Source organism: Ascaphus truei, chromosome 6, assembly GCF_040206685.1.
Source record: "Ascaphus truei isolate aAscTru1 chromosome 6, aAscTru1.hap1, whole genome shotgun sequence".
NCBI lineage: Eukaryota > Metazoa > Chordata > Amphibia > Anura > Ascaphidae > Ascaphus > Ascaphus truei.
The window spans coordinates 116437439-116451493 of record NC_134488.1 but is presented as its reverse complement, the minus strand read 5'-3'; the positions used below and the strand labels follow the sequence as shown (position 1 = coordinate 116451493).

The 14055-nt window shown below is 44.7% G+C and overlaps 1 protein-coding gene across 4 annotated transcripts in view; it reads left to right on the top strand.

Annotated features, from left to right (window-relative positions):
- The window catches only part of ATP13A2 (ATPase cation transporting 13A2), a 97461-nt gene that overhangs the window by 52692 nt on the left and 30714 nt on the right, over nt 1-14055 (top strand). For all 4 annotated transcript variants that reach the window (XM_075605969.1, XM_075605971.1, XM_075605972.1 and 1 more), the window contains exons 2-6: nt 4352-4428; nt 7365-7532; nt 10255-10313; nt 10868-10982; nt 12037-12116. In XM_075605969.1, the coding sequence (XP_075462084.1) occupies nt 4352-4428; nt 7365-7532; nt 10255-10313; nt 10868-10982; nt 12037-12116 (499 nt within the window). The remainder of the gene's footprint in view (nt 1-4351; nt 4429-7364; nt 7533-10254; nt 10314-10867; nt 10983-12036; nt 12117-14055) is intronic.

The window sequence follows — 14055 nt, the reverse complement described above, 5'->3', positions numbered from 1 at the left end:
GTAATTAATAATAACTTTATATTTCATCTAGCGCTTTTCTCTCAATGGAAAGCACAGCGCTTCACAGGGACAGTATAATGCGTGCTATGCAGCACATAGGATTGTTACAGACACAGTCCCTGCCCCGCAGAGCTTACAATTTGTTTTTGGTCCCTGAGGCACAGGCAGATAAAGGGACTTGCCCAAGGTCACAAGGAGCCGACGACGGGAATTGAACCTGCTTCAAACTCAGTGCCAGTCGGTGTCATTACTCCTTCTCCCGTTACACCCCTACTCGTCTCTTACGCTCTGCACCCAAAATGTCACATCTTTGCACCTTTTACTTCTTCACCCCTCTCTGGTCTTAAACCTTTGCCACTAATCTCTCCCTAACTATGGGCCGCTCTTCCACTCAGTATTCGCCAAGCACCCCCACTTCCCACATTTAAAGCCCAGCTGAAACCCTCCTCTTTAAAGAAGCTTCTCGTTAACCGGTTTACGCCTCTGCTACGAGCGCCAGATGCTTTTGACCTCCCCCGCCTGCACTTCTAACAATGCACTGTGCGCCTCCCAGCATACCACTTAGATTGTAAGCTCTGTGGGGCAGGGTCTCCTTCAGCCTTATGTTGACATTTTCCTGTTGCACTTATCCCCATTGTTTGTAATGTTTCCCTCCTATTGTAATGGTGTAAGGCGCTGCGTACGTTGTTGCGCTATATAAATACAATTTATACGTACATCGTAAGCAAGACTTGTTGTTTGTTGCAATGTAATTTTGAAGCCATCATTCCTCAGACAGATAAACATATGTAGCTAATATGCTTGAATTCAGTGTTTCTGAACAAATACATTGCGCATACATTTTTCACAAGATATTAATAAGTTAAACTGTTTTAAAGCCACAAAACATGTACCACTGCGTGATTTATTTCTTGCGTGTTTTCTTACAGGATTGAAGGTCTCCAAAGCTGAACCGCATTAATTTCAGCTCTGGGGACCCCCTGCTTCCAGAGAGACAGACCTCCCCATAGGGAGTGCCGGTATCTCCTGCAGCCAGGGAACTTGTGTGCCTAACGAAATGGTTGCTTTTAAATGTCCCTCGGACCACAAGGAAGCCGTGACATCATCCCTTGCGGCTTCCTATTGGCCCCGCATGACCTGGACATTTTAAACCCCACCGAGATACCGGCACCCACTACGGCGGTAAGTATCTCTGGAAGCAGGGGGTCCCCAGAGCAGAAATTAACACTGTTCAGCTCCGGACACCACCTGCTTCAAACCTGTAATAATAATTTTAAAAACATGGCGCACTGCAACATGTTTTGCTGCTTTAAGGTGGATGTAATCCTTCTAAGGAAGCCAGATACACAGCCAGGCTGTTTAAAATAAATGTTTTTTTGACCCCCCCAAGTCTTGACTCTGTTTGGAAGACATGAAAGGGTTTAGGGATTCATGAGCATCATCATCACCCAGTCTTGTTCAGTTGGAAAACAGAGACAGACAGAAGAGTAATGTTTGGTGGTTGAGACAGAGACTAATAAATGTAAGTAATTGAGCAATAAAAAAATATATACAAATACCTCAAACCTTTTTTAGAAGACTTTGGGAAATAAAAGCACTCTTCATATTATTCTGTATCCTGTTATGTTGAAAATGTCCCTCTGCAATCAATGAATGCAGTGCTTGTGAACCTTGTTTTGTTCTATGGCAGTAATTGTTTCTGGGTCACTATTTAGCAGCGTGTAAATGTATCTGCGTAGAAGTTAATTATTGCAGTTTAACTTTCACACTAAACATGCCTCTGGCGAGGTGAGTATTGTGCTGGTTTCCTGATGGTCCGAGCCCCATCGCTCTGCTACTAAAGCATGAGGTTTAAAAGTACGCGATGTTGAACGCTACTTTGCAGGAGCTTGTGTATCACCAGAGTCCCTGATTAAAATAGCCCTTTCATTCCTAGAAAGTAAGACCGATGCTTTGTAGGAATAACTTAGATTGTTAGCTCTTCGGGGCAGGGCCCCTTTGCCTTATGTTGGGATTTACTTGCTGCTCTTATTCCCATAGTGTGTACTTTTTGTCATTTTGTAAGGAGCTGTGTAAACTGTTGGTGCTCTATAAATACAATATTCCATATATAAAATGTCTGCAACTGCTATAGCATAAGGAAAGAAATGAAGTATCACAGAGTGCACCTTCTCTGCCGGCATCATGTATCGGACGCGTGCTATGGTACGATTGATGGCTGTCACTTGCAATCTTTATTTTTAACTCTCTGCACACCGGAGTGACCTTTAGGCCCTTTTGGCGCAGGAGTTAATGTAGATTTTAAATGCAGGTGGCGTAAAGGCACAGTGTATAATATTAATTTAAAAAAAAAATATATATATATGTAGGGATGTGTTGGTTTGTCTCCCCTTGCAGCAGTGTGTCTCCAGAGGGAGTGTTGCACGGTTCCGCGGCGGCCCGACAGTACAGGGCGTCGCCATGTTGTTGCGCAATAGTAGGGGCACTGTCAGAGCAGAGAGAGGTCGCGCATGCGCAGTGAAAGCGCGCGAACGACTGGCCAATAAGGTATAGGCTCAGCCAGTAACTACAACTCCCAGGAGCCTTAGCGGAGTCACCTGACGCCAGGGAGCCAATAGAAGGGCTGGATTCGCGGGAGGCAGGAAAGGGAAGCGTGGGGGAGAGACCACGCTAGCCAGAGGGCACCAGAGGAGCAAGGGGAGAGGTAGTGTGGGTGCAGGGGGTCCGTGACCCACCTGCATAGGTTTGATCTTCCCTGAGGGCCCTAAGAGATTCCCTGAGTCACCGTAGGTTGTGGTGCTGCAGGGACGGCCTGTAGTGCTAGCGACATCATCCCTTACTGTATAACAGATAGGGACAAAGTGTGCGGAGCTGAGGTTGCTGCTAGTCGTCTGGGACCAGATAGCTGAGCCTCGTGACATCGGAACAACAGCGCTGGATCGGCGGATCCTTTTTGAAGTTATTACCGGTCACCGCAGTGACCGGAAGGTATTAAATAAAGTGCACCAACACCGGTCAACAGGCGCTGATCTCGCCTTAGGGAACACTCTTTGGGGACACTAAGTGGAGTGGCCAAAGGACTGAGCCTATATACAAATACAGTACATGGACACAGTGTGGGGGTACGTGGTGATGGGACAGTGACATTACTCATTAGGAGAGTGGCCGAGCCAGTAGTGTATAAGGATAGTATAAGTTAGCGAATGTGTTATTGCTATGATAGTGTTATAAGGATTCATTTATGCGTTGCAGTAAACAGTTTCCATCATATGTGTGTTGCTATTGTTCTTACCCAGGGGAATCTTACACCATGGGGATCCTGGGTAAGTGGAGGCGCTGCCAATAAGATAAGTGTTACCCCAGGCTCCCAGCTAGCGGAGGCTCAGATCTCCTGGAGCCACAGGTGTGTGTATGCAGTACCCGTAGTCACTCTAGAGCGTAAGAAAGAGGGCTACATATATATATAATTCCCCTTTGTACTGTGCATAGCATATTGCAGGTAAAATTGGTTTATACCAAGAGGATGTTCAAATCATTTTTTTGGCGCCTGCAGCTTGGGGACAGGGAGACTTGTATAAGACAGGGGTGGCCACCTCCAGTCCTCAAGAGCTACCAACAGCTCAGGTTTTCATGATATCCCTGCTTCAGTACAGGTGGTGCAGTCTTCAATTGAGCCACCTGTGCTGAAGCAGGGATATCCTGAAAACCTGACCTGTTGGGGGGTCGTGAGCACTGCAGTTGTCCACCCCTAGTTTAAGATCACAAGTTGCTGGGACTGGGATTTGAGCTGGCTTTTCCCACTCTAAAGTCCGTGCCACGTGGCCCTTCCTGCTCAATGTAACACTTGTTTTTTCTTTGCAATGCCTTGCTAGCCCCTCTGACAGTGAGAGGGTGTAAGTTAATGCAGGGGTGCGCAAACTTTTATTGCTGCGCCCCCACCTGCCTGCTCTCCTCCGTTGTCGCGCCCCCCCCCTTGCCTCGCGGCGGTGTCAAATGATGCTGCGGGGTCGTGTCACGTGACCCGCAGCGTCATTTGATGTCACGTTACCATAGCAACCGTGGCGTCACATGACCCAACGACGCCAAGTTGCCATGGTCACGTGTCCTGAAGCCGGCTGAATCTCGGTAAGAAGAGGTTGCAGAGGCCTCGCGCGGTCCCCCTGCATTTAATTGCTTTGGGGCAAGACCTCTGAAAACGCCCCCCAAAAAATCTAGCGCCCGCAGTTTGCGCACCCCCTGAGTTAATGCATTGTGTTGGTCAGGTAATGTGTTGCCCTGCGGCTAACGTTTATCTTGCAGTGAGAAAGCTCCTCAGAGCCCTAACCTGTCCTCACTGTGTTTCTATTTGCAGATAGCAGTAAGCTGCTGGGAGACCCGCAACCCAGCAGCTACGGGGCTCTCCCCACCTGGACAAATAAATCCTGCATGGTGAGTACCGCTTCCAAACACAGGAATAATGCCTTGTCTGACTCGCTGACCAATTACATGGCGAGGGCTCCGGAATGGAACGGGTGGCCGGAGTGAGTAACATGCAGAGCAGGAACTAGATGTGTTTGAATGCCTTCAAATTTGCTTTGCAAAATTCCTCCCCCCCACTTGGGGTTTTTTCGCAGAAGTTCACAATGCTTAGAAATGCAACATCTTCACCACAGCCCTATTCTACAATAAATGACCTAAGTGAGCAGACTATTTCCTCAAGCAATAGGGGAACCAGATAAGTGCCATGAAATAAAGAAAAAAAATCACATGGTGCAATGTAGCAATGAAATGTGACAAGAAATGTAAGTGATCTATAGGTAATCTACTCACAAGTGGAGCAGAATATTAGGCAAAAATCCAACACAGTGGCTGATTCTTCCAGGTGTAATGCACAGGATCCTTCCGGAGCTCAAACACAGAAGAGAACCATAGTGCAGACAATAAACAAATTTATCAGCACATAAAATACAAATGGAGGCTTACATTGTATCGGCAAACATCGGGCATAGGATAGACAAGGCAACACGGCCTACAGTTTGTCGCGACCTCGCTGTGGCTGTTCCCTGCGTCCGCGGCCTCGATTGACGTCACTTCCTCTTCCCGAGTTAGACATCCACGCTGACACACACGCTGTTTCCGGGTACTCTCCCCTCTCTCCTCCTCTACGGATCGTAAGATAGTCCAAAACTCAACGCGTTTCGCTGCGCTTGATTGGCAGCTTCATCAGGAGTGGCCATCTTGTGCATCACTACAGGGTTAGATACCCATATTCTTAGCCAAAATACAATATGATTGGCTAATTTTAATGAGATCTCTCACTATCTGGTGTGTCACTTATTACAGCCTAAATAATGCGTTAATGCGCGATCATATATACAATTTTATACACATAATAATAAAATATATAAGAATATAAAATACATAAATAAAAAAGTAAACTAAACAGTACTTATGTTCCCCAATTACAAAGACTTGCTAAAATACTACATAAAAAACTTTTATCGGCTATCCGATGAGACGATTGCGGTTAATGTTGTTTCCGTGTATGGAGCCAGGAGGTATTTATGCAATGGAATAGAGAATAAGTATAAGTAATATAAACACATAAAAGAGCTCATAAAACTAAAACATTGTAATAAGATGCACAGTAAAGCCTCAGAATATAAGAGGCATGCACTATTAAAAAAGGACATGCAATATGTAAAAAGAGGACATATCAAAGGTAAACTCCCAGATCAATATCTACGTTCATTCCTTGGGGTACCAGGGTTTTTAATGTATGAATCCAAAATGATTCACGTTTAGTGAGTTCTGTATCCCTGTCTCCTCCTCTCCAGTGTGGCATTACATGTCGGAAGGATCCTGTGCATTACACCCGGAAGAATCTGCCACTGTGTTGGATTTTTGCCTAATATTCTGCTCCACTTGTGAGTAGATTACCTATAGATCACTTACATTTCTTGTCACATTTCATTGCTATATTGCACCATGTGATTTTTTTTCTTTATTTCGTGGCACTTATCTGGCTCCCCTATTGCTTGAGGAAATTGTCTGTTGAGCTTTGGAAACAAGCTTCTAAAGGGTAGAAGTAAGATCTGTTTGCCTTTATTTCATTCACTGTTAAATATTTCACGGTTTAATTATTTCACGGTTTATATTTATTGTATATATTCACTTCACCATCATTTTATTTGTGTTCACATTTGATTATTTCATTTACTTATAAGTGTTTGAGCGCCATCCAGTGTTTTTGTTCAATACTAAGTGTGCAGACTGTAAGATTAACCCCTTCTGTGGGGTTAAAATACATGTGCATCAGATGTCCTTTGACACTAGTGTGTTGTTAAGAGCTTATATCATTGCGTGTGTCCACAAGTAGAGAGAAATAGAAGAGTAGCGAGTAATTGGATATGTATCGACTTTGTAGTCGAATAACACAGGAGACAGAGTTAATACAGTAAGTCCTCGTTTTACGACGCTTCGTTTTACGACGAATGGCTTATCCGACGCTGTCCAATGCAACCCTATGGCCGGTTTTACGACGCCAAAATGGCTTATCTGACGCTTTGCAAAGTTGCATCATTATGTCAATCAGAAAGCTGCAGTCAGGGAAATCATCCAGATCAGTCTGTGTGAAGGTTTTGTGGTGTATTTATGCCTTAAACATGTCTAACAGTTTTATTATACAGTTCTGGATTCAATAAATAGAATATTTACATCATCATGTATGTGTGTGCAGCATAATCTAATTGCTTGAGTAAAATATTTTGTGTATTTTAGCATTAAAAATGCCTTCAGGTACGGAACCTTTTATTTAGACAGTGTTCCTATGGGAAAATGTGTTTCGCTTTACAACGCTTCGCTATCCGACGCCATTTTGAGTAAAACATTGTGTCGGATAACCGAGGACTGCCTGTAGAGGGTATGATACCTTGTGTTGGACCCACAAGTAGTTGATCTGTGATACAAGCTTATGAATCTCTCGGGGATCTTCATCGGGTATGGCAGAAATACAGAAACAGGGAATTCCCTGCCATACCCGATGAAGGACCCCGAGAGGTCCGTAAGCTTGTAACATTTCAACTACTTGTTGGTCCATTAAAAGGTATCATACCACCTCTCCCAACTTTATTCGACTATATGGATGGTTACCCACACTTCTTTGCCTAATATGAGCTAGTGAATTAGTTTGCTCCCAGAAGGGACTGGCCTCTTTGGCAGCAAAGGTGTTTTAATTTATGGGGAAGTAACTCTTAAATGATCTTCTCCAAATGTCTTTACGTTTTATGGCTGGTTACAAATGGTTCCTCGTCTCCCCTACCATCCCTAAAACCAGCCGGTCCTCGTTCTGCGCTCAGAACTTAATGTTCTCCTGATTCCTACAGGAGATTAATGGTTACCAGAGGGTAACATGGCGGACACTTCTCTATTACCTCTTCTCTGTGCTGACACTGGGAGTGCTGCTGATTGTCTTCCATTGGAAACCACGGCTCTTTGTCCTGGCCACTTGCAGACCCTGCCCACTGGCTGAAGCTGACTGGCTCATAATTAAAGTAAGTAGCCTCAATGAGGGGATATATAGGCCATGATGCAAGCACCAGAGTGCCCAGGTATTGCGTTAAATTGTCTAAGCTGGTAATTCTGTATGCTCCAAAGCAGCTGTTATAACCATCTTCGTCTGAAAACAGCCCAAATCACTGACTCAGAATATATATAGCATTACCATCAATGTTTTTTTTTATGGAGAACCAGGACACACAAGTATTGTAATAACTTGCTCCCCAATAATGTCAGCTGCTGTACCCTACTAGACTCTCCTATTGGTTATTACTCTGTTTTAAGGCTGAAAAAGTTAATACTCAGCTACGTATCTGTGCTGAGAATTAGCTTTTGAGGTCTACCAAACCATTGAGATGCTCTACACCTGGGGTGGTGCAGCAAAAATATTTTTTTTTTTGGGGGGGGGGGGGGCATGGCAACGTGACGTAAGATGACGTCGGATGAAAGGTAAAAGGGGTATTTTTTTTTTAATTGTCTATTTGATACAATGTTTTTCTTGTCTGAATTATTTTCTTGCTCAATCGTTTCTTTTTATGACACTTGTTGTTTGAGGGTCAAGACACCACATCACCCCCAAGTAACTGAGAATTAACCGTTGTAAGATGCAGCCAAGCAAACACCACAGACTCATTCTATTGGATAAAAGGTCACGGGTCTCTAGGTCATTGTGATTTTGTTCCCTGAAGCCTGGAGCTTTTGAGGTCTACCAAACCATTGAGATGCTCTAGACCTGGGGTGGTGCAGCAAAAACATTTTTTGGGAGGAGGGGGGGCATGGCAACGTGACGTAAGATGACGTCGGATGAAAGGTAAAAGGGGGAGAGCAGGCAGGGGGGCGCAGGCAAAAAAGTTTGCGCACTCCTGCTCTGGACCATTGAGAGCCCTAGGACATTACGCATACTCATGTCGCTTCTTTTAAAGGTTATTCTGTTTAAAAAAAATTATATCGATTTTTGTACGATTTTTTTCCCCCCCTGAGTTCATCCTCAAAGGTACACTGTAACGATACTGTCATTTTTTTTATTGCAGTCAATTATTGTTTAAAGTGTGATATGTTTCATATATCATATTTCATAGTGTTTTCATAGGTAGGATTTTTGGCAGGAATTTGAAACAAGTGACAATACATTGCTAAGAAAGTGTTACATGGAGGATATTTTAACTTGAATGGAATTTGCACATATAGGTTTCATACCTTTAATGTGTAGCTTGTTAAGTCTGTCAGACAGGCCTGTTCATGGCCTGAAGAAACCGTAGACCAGTGGTTTTCAACCTTTTTTTTCCCCCTCTCGGGGCACAGATTTCCCAGGACCCAGGACTAGAGTTCCAACAGGGAAACCCCCCCCCCCGTGCGAGACTCCCCACTTCACACTTATTTCCCCTCATCTTCCCATGTATTTCTCTATCCCCGTCTCACTCTTACCCCTCTCCCTCACTCTCTCCCCCACTCACCCCTCTCTCTCTCTTCCTTACACCCCCCTTAATCCCCCCTCCTCACACTCATTCCCTCCCCCCCCTTGGCCACGCGCACACACAATCCTCCCCACACTAATTGCCCCCCCACACACACACACAAAATACATACAACCCCCCCCCAATACAAAAAACTCACCCCCAAATACATACAACCCCCCCAATACAAAATACCCACCCCCCAAATAATACAAAAAAAAACCAACCCCCCCAAATACACACACCCCCAACCCCCAAATACATTAAAAAAACACCAGCCCCAAAATACATACAAAAAATACCACCCCCCAAACACATTAAAAAAAAACACACCCCCAAATAAATACATACCCCACGTCCCCAGACCCCAAATACGTACAACCCCCCCATATACGTACAACCCCCCCACCCCCCAAATACGTGCAAACCTCCCCCACCCCCCCAAATACGTACAGGCCCCCGCAGCCACCAGGTCCTGGACACTTTTTTACCAGCTCTCCTCCTGTCGATGGCCCTCCCCCCCTAATCGCAGTGCTCAGTTCCTGAGGCACCAGCACAATAGGACCGTCAGTGACAGGAGACAGAGGGGGCAGAGAGTCACAGGGACAGAGGGAAACGCACAATAGGACAGAACAAATACAGATACCCAGGCACACACACCTGTCAAGGCCCATGCTGCTTCCTCCTCTGCTTGGCTACACTCCACAGGTTCCTGATACAACCTCCTGATTGGCTGCATTACCCAGCAGCAGCCAAATCAGGTTGGCGGAAACTGCCCAGCCCCCTAGCAATAGCCCTGCTCTCTCCCTGCTCTGGTAGATCGGGGGTAATCCCACGGCCCTTTTCCATCCTCTCACGGCACCCCAGGGTGCTGCGGAACCCCAGGGTGCTGCGGAACCCCAGTTGGGAATCACTGCTGTAGACTATAAAATTGATAGTGATGGATTTAGGGTAACTGTCCTTGAGTTGTAATGTCTTTATACATATGTATGGAGCAGTAGTTTTCAACTGCGCAATCCTGTGTACTTAATATGCTACTGTTTTGATGGGGCTTTATCTTTTAAATAAACTAAGCAGCATATTTGTAATACTACATTCTCATTTATGATATAATATATATTTTTGGGACAATATTGCCAATATTTTTTTCTTGGAGCCCCTGGTAACCTCTCAGAGAACCAGTGGAAACCAGGTTGTGACGCGCTGTTGTAGAATATCTGGTTTCCAGACCCTACATCACGTCTTGCTATGTGTCTGTTTCCAGGATGCGTTTGGCCAGACTTTTGTAGCCCAAGTGCACACAGAACAGGGGGCAGATGTCAGGTAAGGCAGAGGCTGCAACCCGGTTAACTGTCTAAATAGTCATGCTTAGCAGTCCCAGGAAATGTATTAGGCAAGAGATCCATTGTAACAATATACCTGTTCCTCTCTCAATCAGCACATTCAGAGAAACCCCTTCAGTGCTGTAAATCAGACAATACAATACAAACACACCTTCAGTACTCCCTGAGTAACCTAATGAGTAAGCTAATAAAAACATATACAGTAAATACACATTAAAACATTCTTATGATGATTAATCCCTTTTCTGACAGATTTTTCCTCAATACATTTAAAGTATTGTAGGGCTATAAGCATCTGTGGATTTATATTTTTTAAATTGTCTATTTGATACAATGTTTTTCTTGTGTCTGAATTATTTTCTTGCTCAATCATTTCTTTTTACGACACTGTTGTTTGAGGGTCAAGACACCACATCACCACCAAGTAACTGAGAATTAACCGTTGTAAGATGCAGCCAAGCAAACACCACAGACTCATTCTATCGGATAAAAGGTCACGGGGTCTCCAAGTCATTGTGTTTTTGTTCCCTGAAGCCTGGAGCGTGATGCCAGTGGAAGGCAGGATGAGACGGTTTGTGGAAGCGTGGCTGTCGGTCTCACCGAAGAGGAGCAATCTAAGGACACTATCCAATTGCACCACAAGGAGGAGGTGAGGTTTACCGCAGTAACTAGCGCATTTCCTCATAGCCACAACATACCAAGCGGTGACAGTGAAGCATAAAATGTAGTGTACAGTTTAATCTTGAGGTCCTGCTCAGTCCTACAAAACATTTTGAAATAACTTAGCCTTAGAAGTTACATGTCTCATACTGGGTAAGGTTCTAGTCCACCTCTAAAAATATATATCAACAGGAGGAGGATTACGGACTGTACTTTGTAAGTAAAAAAAAAACAATCAAATATATGATTATCAGTCTTTATAATTCTTATCTAGGTTAAATACAAGAATTAATACAAAGTAGTGCTAAAAATGAGTACCGAAAATATAACAACTCTTTATTCCCAAAATTATTGTATAAAAAATATATATATTTCATACACCATAATAAAAATGTGACACAGACCGTAAATGAACTTGTAATGCTCCCTTTAATTGTGTGTTCCTACTACATGGATGAATGCCAATGTGTCCAAAAGTTTAATCGCAGGTGAAAAGGTATCTTATAATGTTCCTTTGGTAGGACTATTCATTGGCTTAATTATAAAATGTGGGTGCTGGTATATTAGAGTGCAGTAGTAGCAATGCCTTAGTTCTGCAACAACAAACAAAAAGTGAGTCCGTTGGTACAGGCCCATCCTGGCAAACGATACTGGAGGGTGGTTCTGTTGTTTAACTTGTAGGTAGATGAAGCCCACGTCGGTGTAGAGCAGGCGTGATCAACTCCAGCCCTCGAGGCGCGCCTTCCCTCCCTCACCCCCCCCCCCCCCCCCAACAGGTCAGGTTTTCAAGATCGTCCAGCTTCCGCCCAATGAGCCACCTGTGCTGAAGCTGAGATCCTGGAAAACTGACCTGTTGCCGGGGGGTGGGGAGGGGGCGGGAGGTGAGCACCCCTGGTGTAGAGTCGGAGAGCCGATGATCCTTGTGGCTATCATGGCGTGTAGTGGCATCTGTGGAAGAAACGCTTGGTAACCTACCATGGGAATTGTTAAAAAGTAATAAGTGAAGTCTGGTAAATCGGCACAATCCACCTCCTTCCTTTCAGAGCAATGTGCTCCGGTACTTTGTGTTTGAAGGGATGCGGTACATCTGGAGTGAGCAATCCCTGTACTTCATCAAGGTCAGGTAAGGTGTCCCCAGTCCCATTACTAAGATTATTACTGCTATTGTTTTATAGTTATAAAGATAAGGCGCATAATAGTGGCATGAAACTGGTACATGCGTCATTTTCACGTTTGTGCAGTCATATGTCTGTGTGTAATTACGTCTGTGTAGTGTTTGCGCTTAATTGCATCAGCACACGCCCTTAACAATTTGACTTTTGGGGGACTGAACACAGTTTGCAACAACTGAGCCCAGTAAGAGGAATTTCTGCAGCCAGTAGTTTAATCATTGGAGGAATAGCTGTTCTAATGTATATTTTAGGCTCTACATCAGCCTCCCTAAGCTCCAATATTTCCATGATGATGTGTGGTGTTGGGCACTACCTCCTGAAGTACCTGGTCACAGTCTAGGATGTTTCACCGCGACCAAAATGCCGGTTCCTCTGCTATTCGCAACAGAGCAACTTTGAAAAGCCCTTCTTTGCATCATCGACTCAAGCCACCAGATGGTCTGGTTCTCTGATCGGGCCGTCTCCTTACATACACTCCGCTGAGCTATCTGTAGCACGGAAGTCAGAGCGGCGACCAATCAGAGCATGGAAATTTCCCACCAGCCAATCACGAATCGGAGGCTTGTCTGGCTTTACCCAATCAAAGGACGGGGTGTGCTTAGGCTCAGGTTGCCAGCAAAGCGGTAAATATGAGTTGGCCAATGGGAAACGTGCCTACAATCCATTGCCTCCACCAGGTCTGGCAGTCCAAGCGGTGCCCCAGCAGGGTGCCTTTGTTCTCTGGACCTGGTACTCCGCCCTCCCCCGTTTGCTGACTGTCCTGTCATTGCCATGCAGTCCCCCCGGCCAATTACATTACTGGGGCTGGCTGCATAGTAATGGATACCCACACTTTAACATTGGGAACGTGGAGTCTAAAACTTGTTCCCTAAAACATGGTCCCGAGAACTTGGACTTTGTAATCGGGTTTTAAAACAGGCTCCTGCACTGTGTTTTAAAACCCAATTGCAGAACTTGCTGGCGGGGCACAGATTTCCCATAGAGTTACATTAGACTTCCATAACACACCACGTCTTTATGTGCAGACGCGTACCCGCAAACCATACACTGTTTGCGGGTAAAATATCAGTACTACCGGTATCTCCGGTCAGCAACACTTTACACAGATTTTAACCCTATTTGCCTCCCAACATCCACCCTTAATCTCCCGCTCCCAAAGTCCCGGTCCTGCAGCTATTTCCTATAAGGGTCCCTAACCACACATGGCATCCCTAGCTTACAGTACAATCCTGCAGGGGACAGTATAATGGGAACAGAGTTACAGGGAAACGCAATGCATATACATCACTACACCCAAGAGCTGACACTCTCTGGTCTTAACCCACGTTTTTTAGGGCCAGCCAGCTGGGCATCACCTTTATTATGAAGGCCGGCTACCCCCTACCCCCACACTACAACTGAAATGTTGATATATTATATATAAGTATCCGGCCGCTCCTCCTTCTCTTACCGTGCACCCCAAAACTGGAACAACCTACCGGAGACTCTCACATCCAGCACCAGTTTAAGTTCTTTCAAATCTAAGGCTGTCACACATTTGAATCTGGTCTGTAACTGTTACATACGCCCATAATATACATTATCTCTAACTGTGCATGCAATGTCTTGTATATACTGTATAACCCTGTTCATTTATGTAACTGTATTTGTAACCATGTATTATTTGTCATATATGCCCAGGACATACTTGAAAACGAGAGGTAACTCTCAATGTATTACTTCCTGGTAAAACATTTTATAAATAAATAATATTGTATGCCACTTGTAACAGAAGTAAAAATGTTTTTGCTTTAATCACATTCCTTGACACTGTATCTTTTGTGCTTATTTATATTGCTATTGGTAGTAACAAAGAGGTGGGGTTTTTTGTTGGGGGGGGGGGAAATCTTG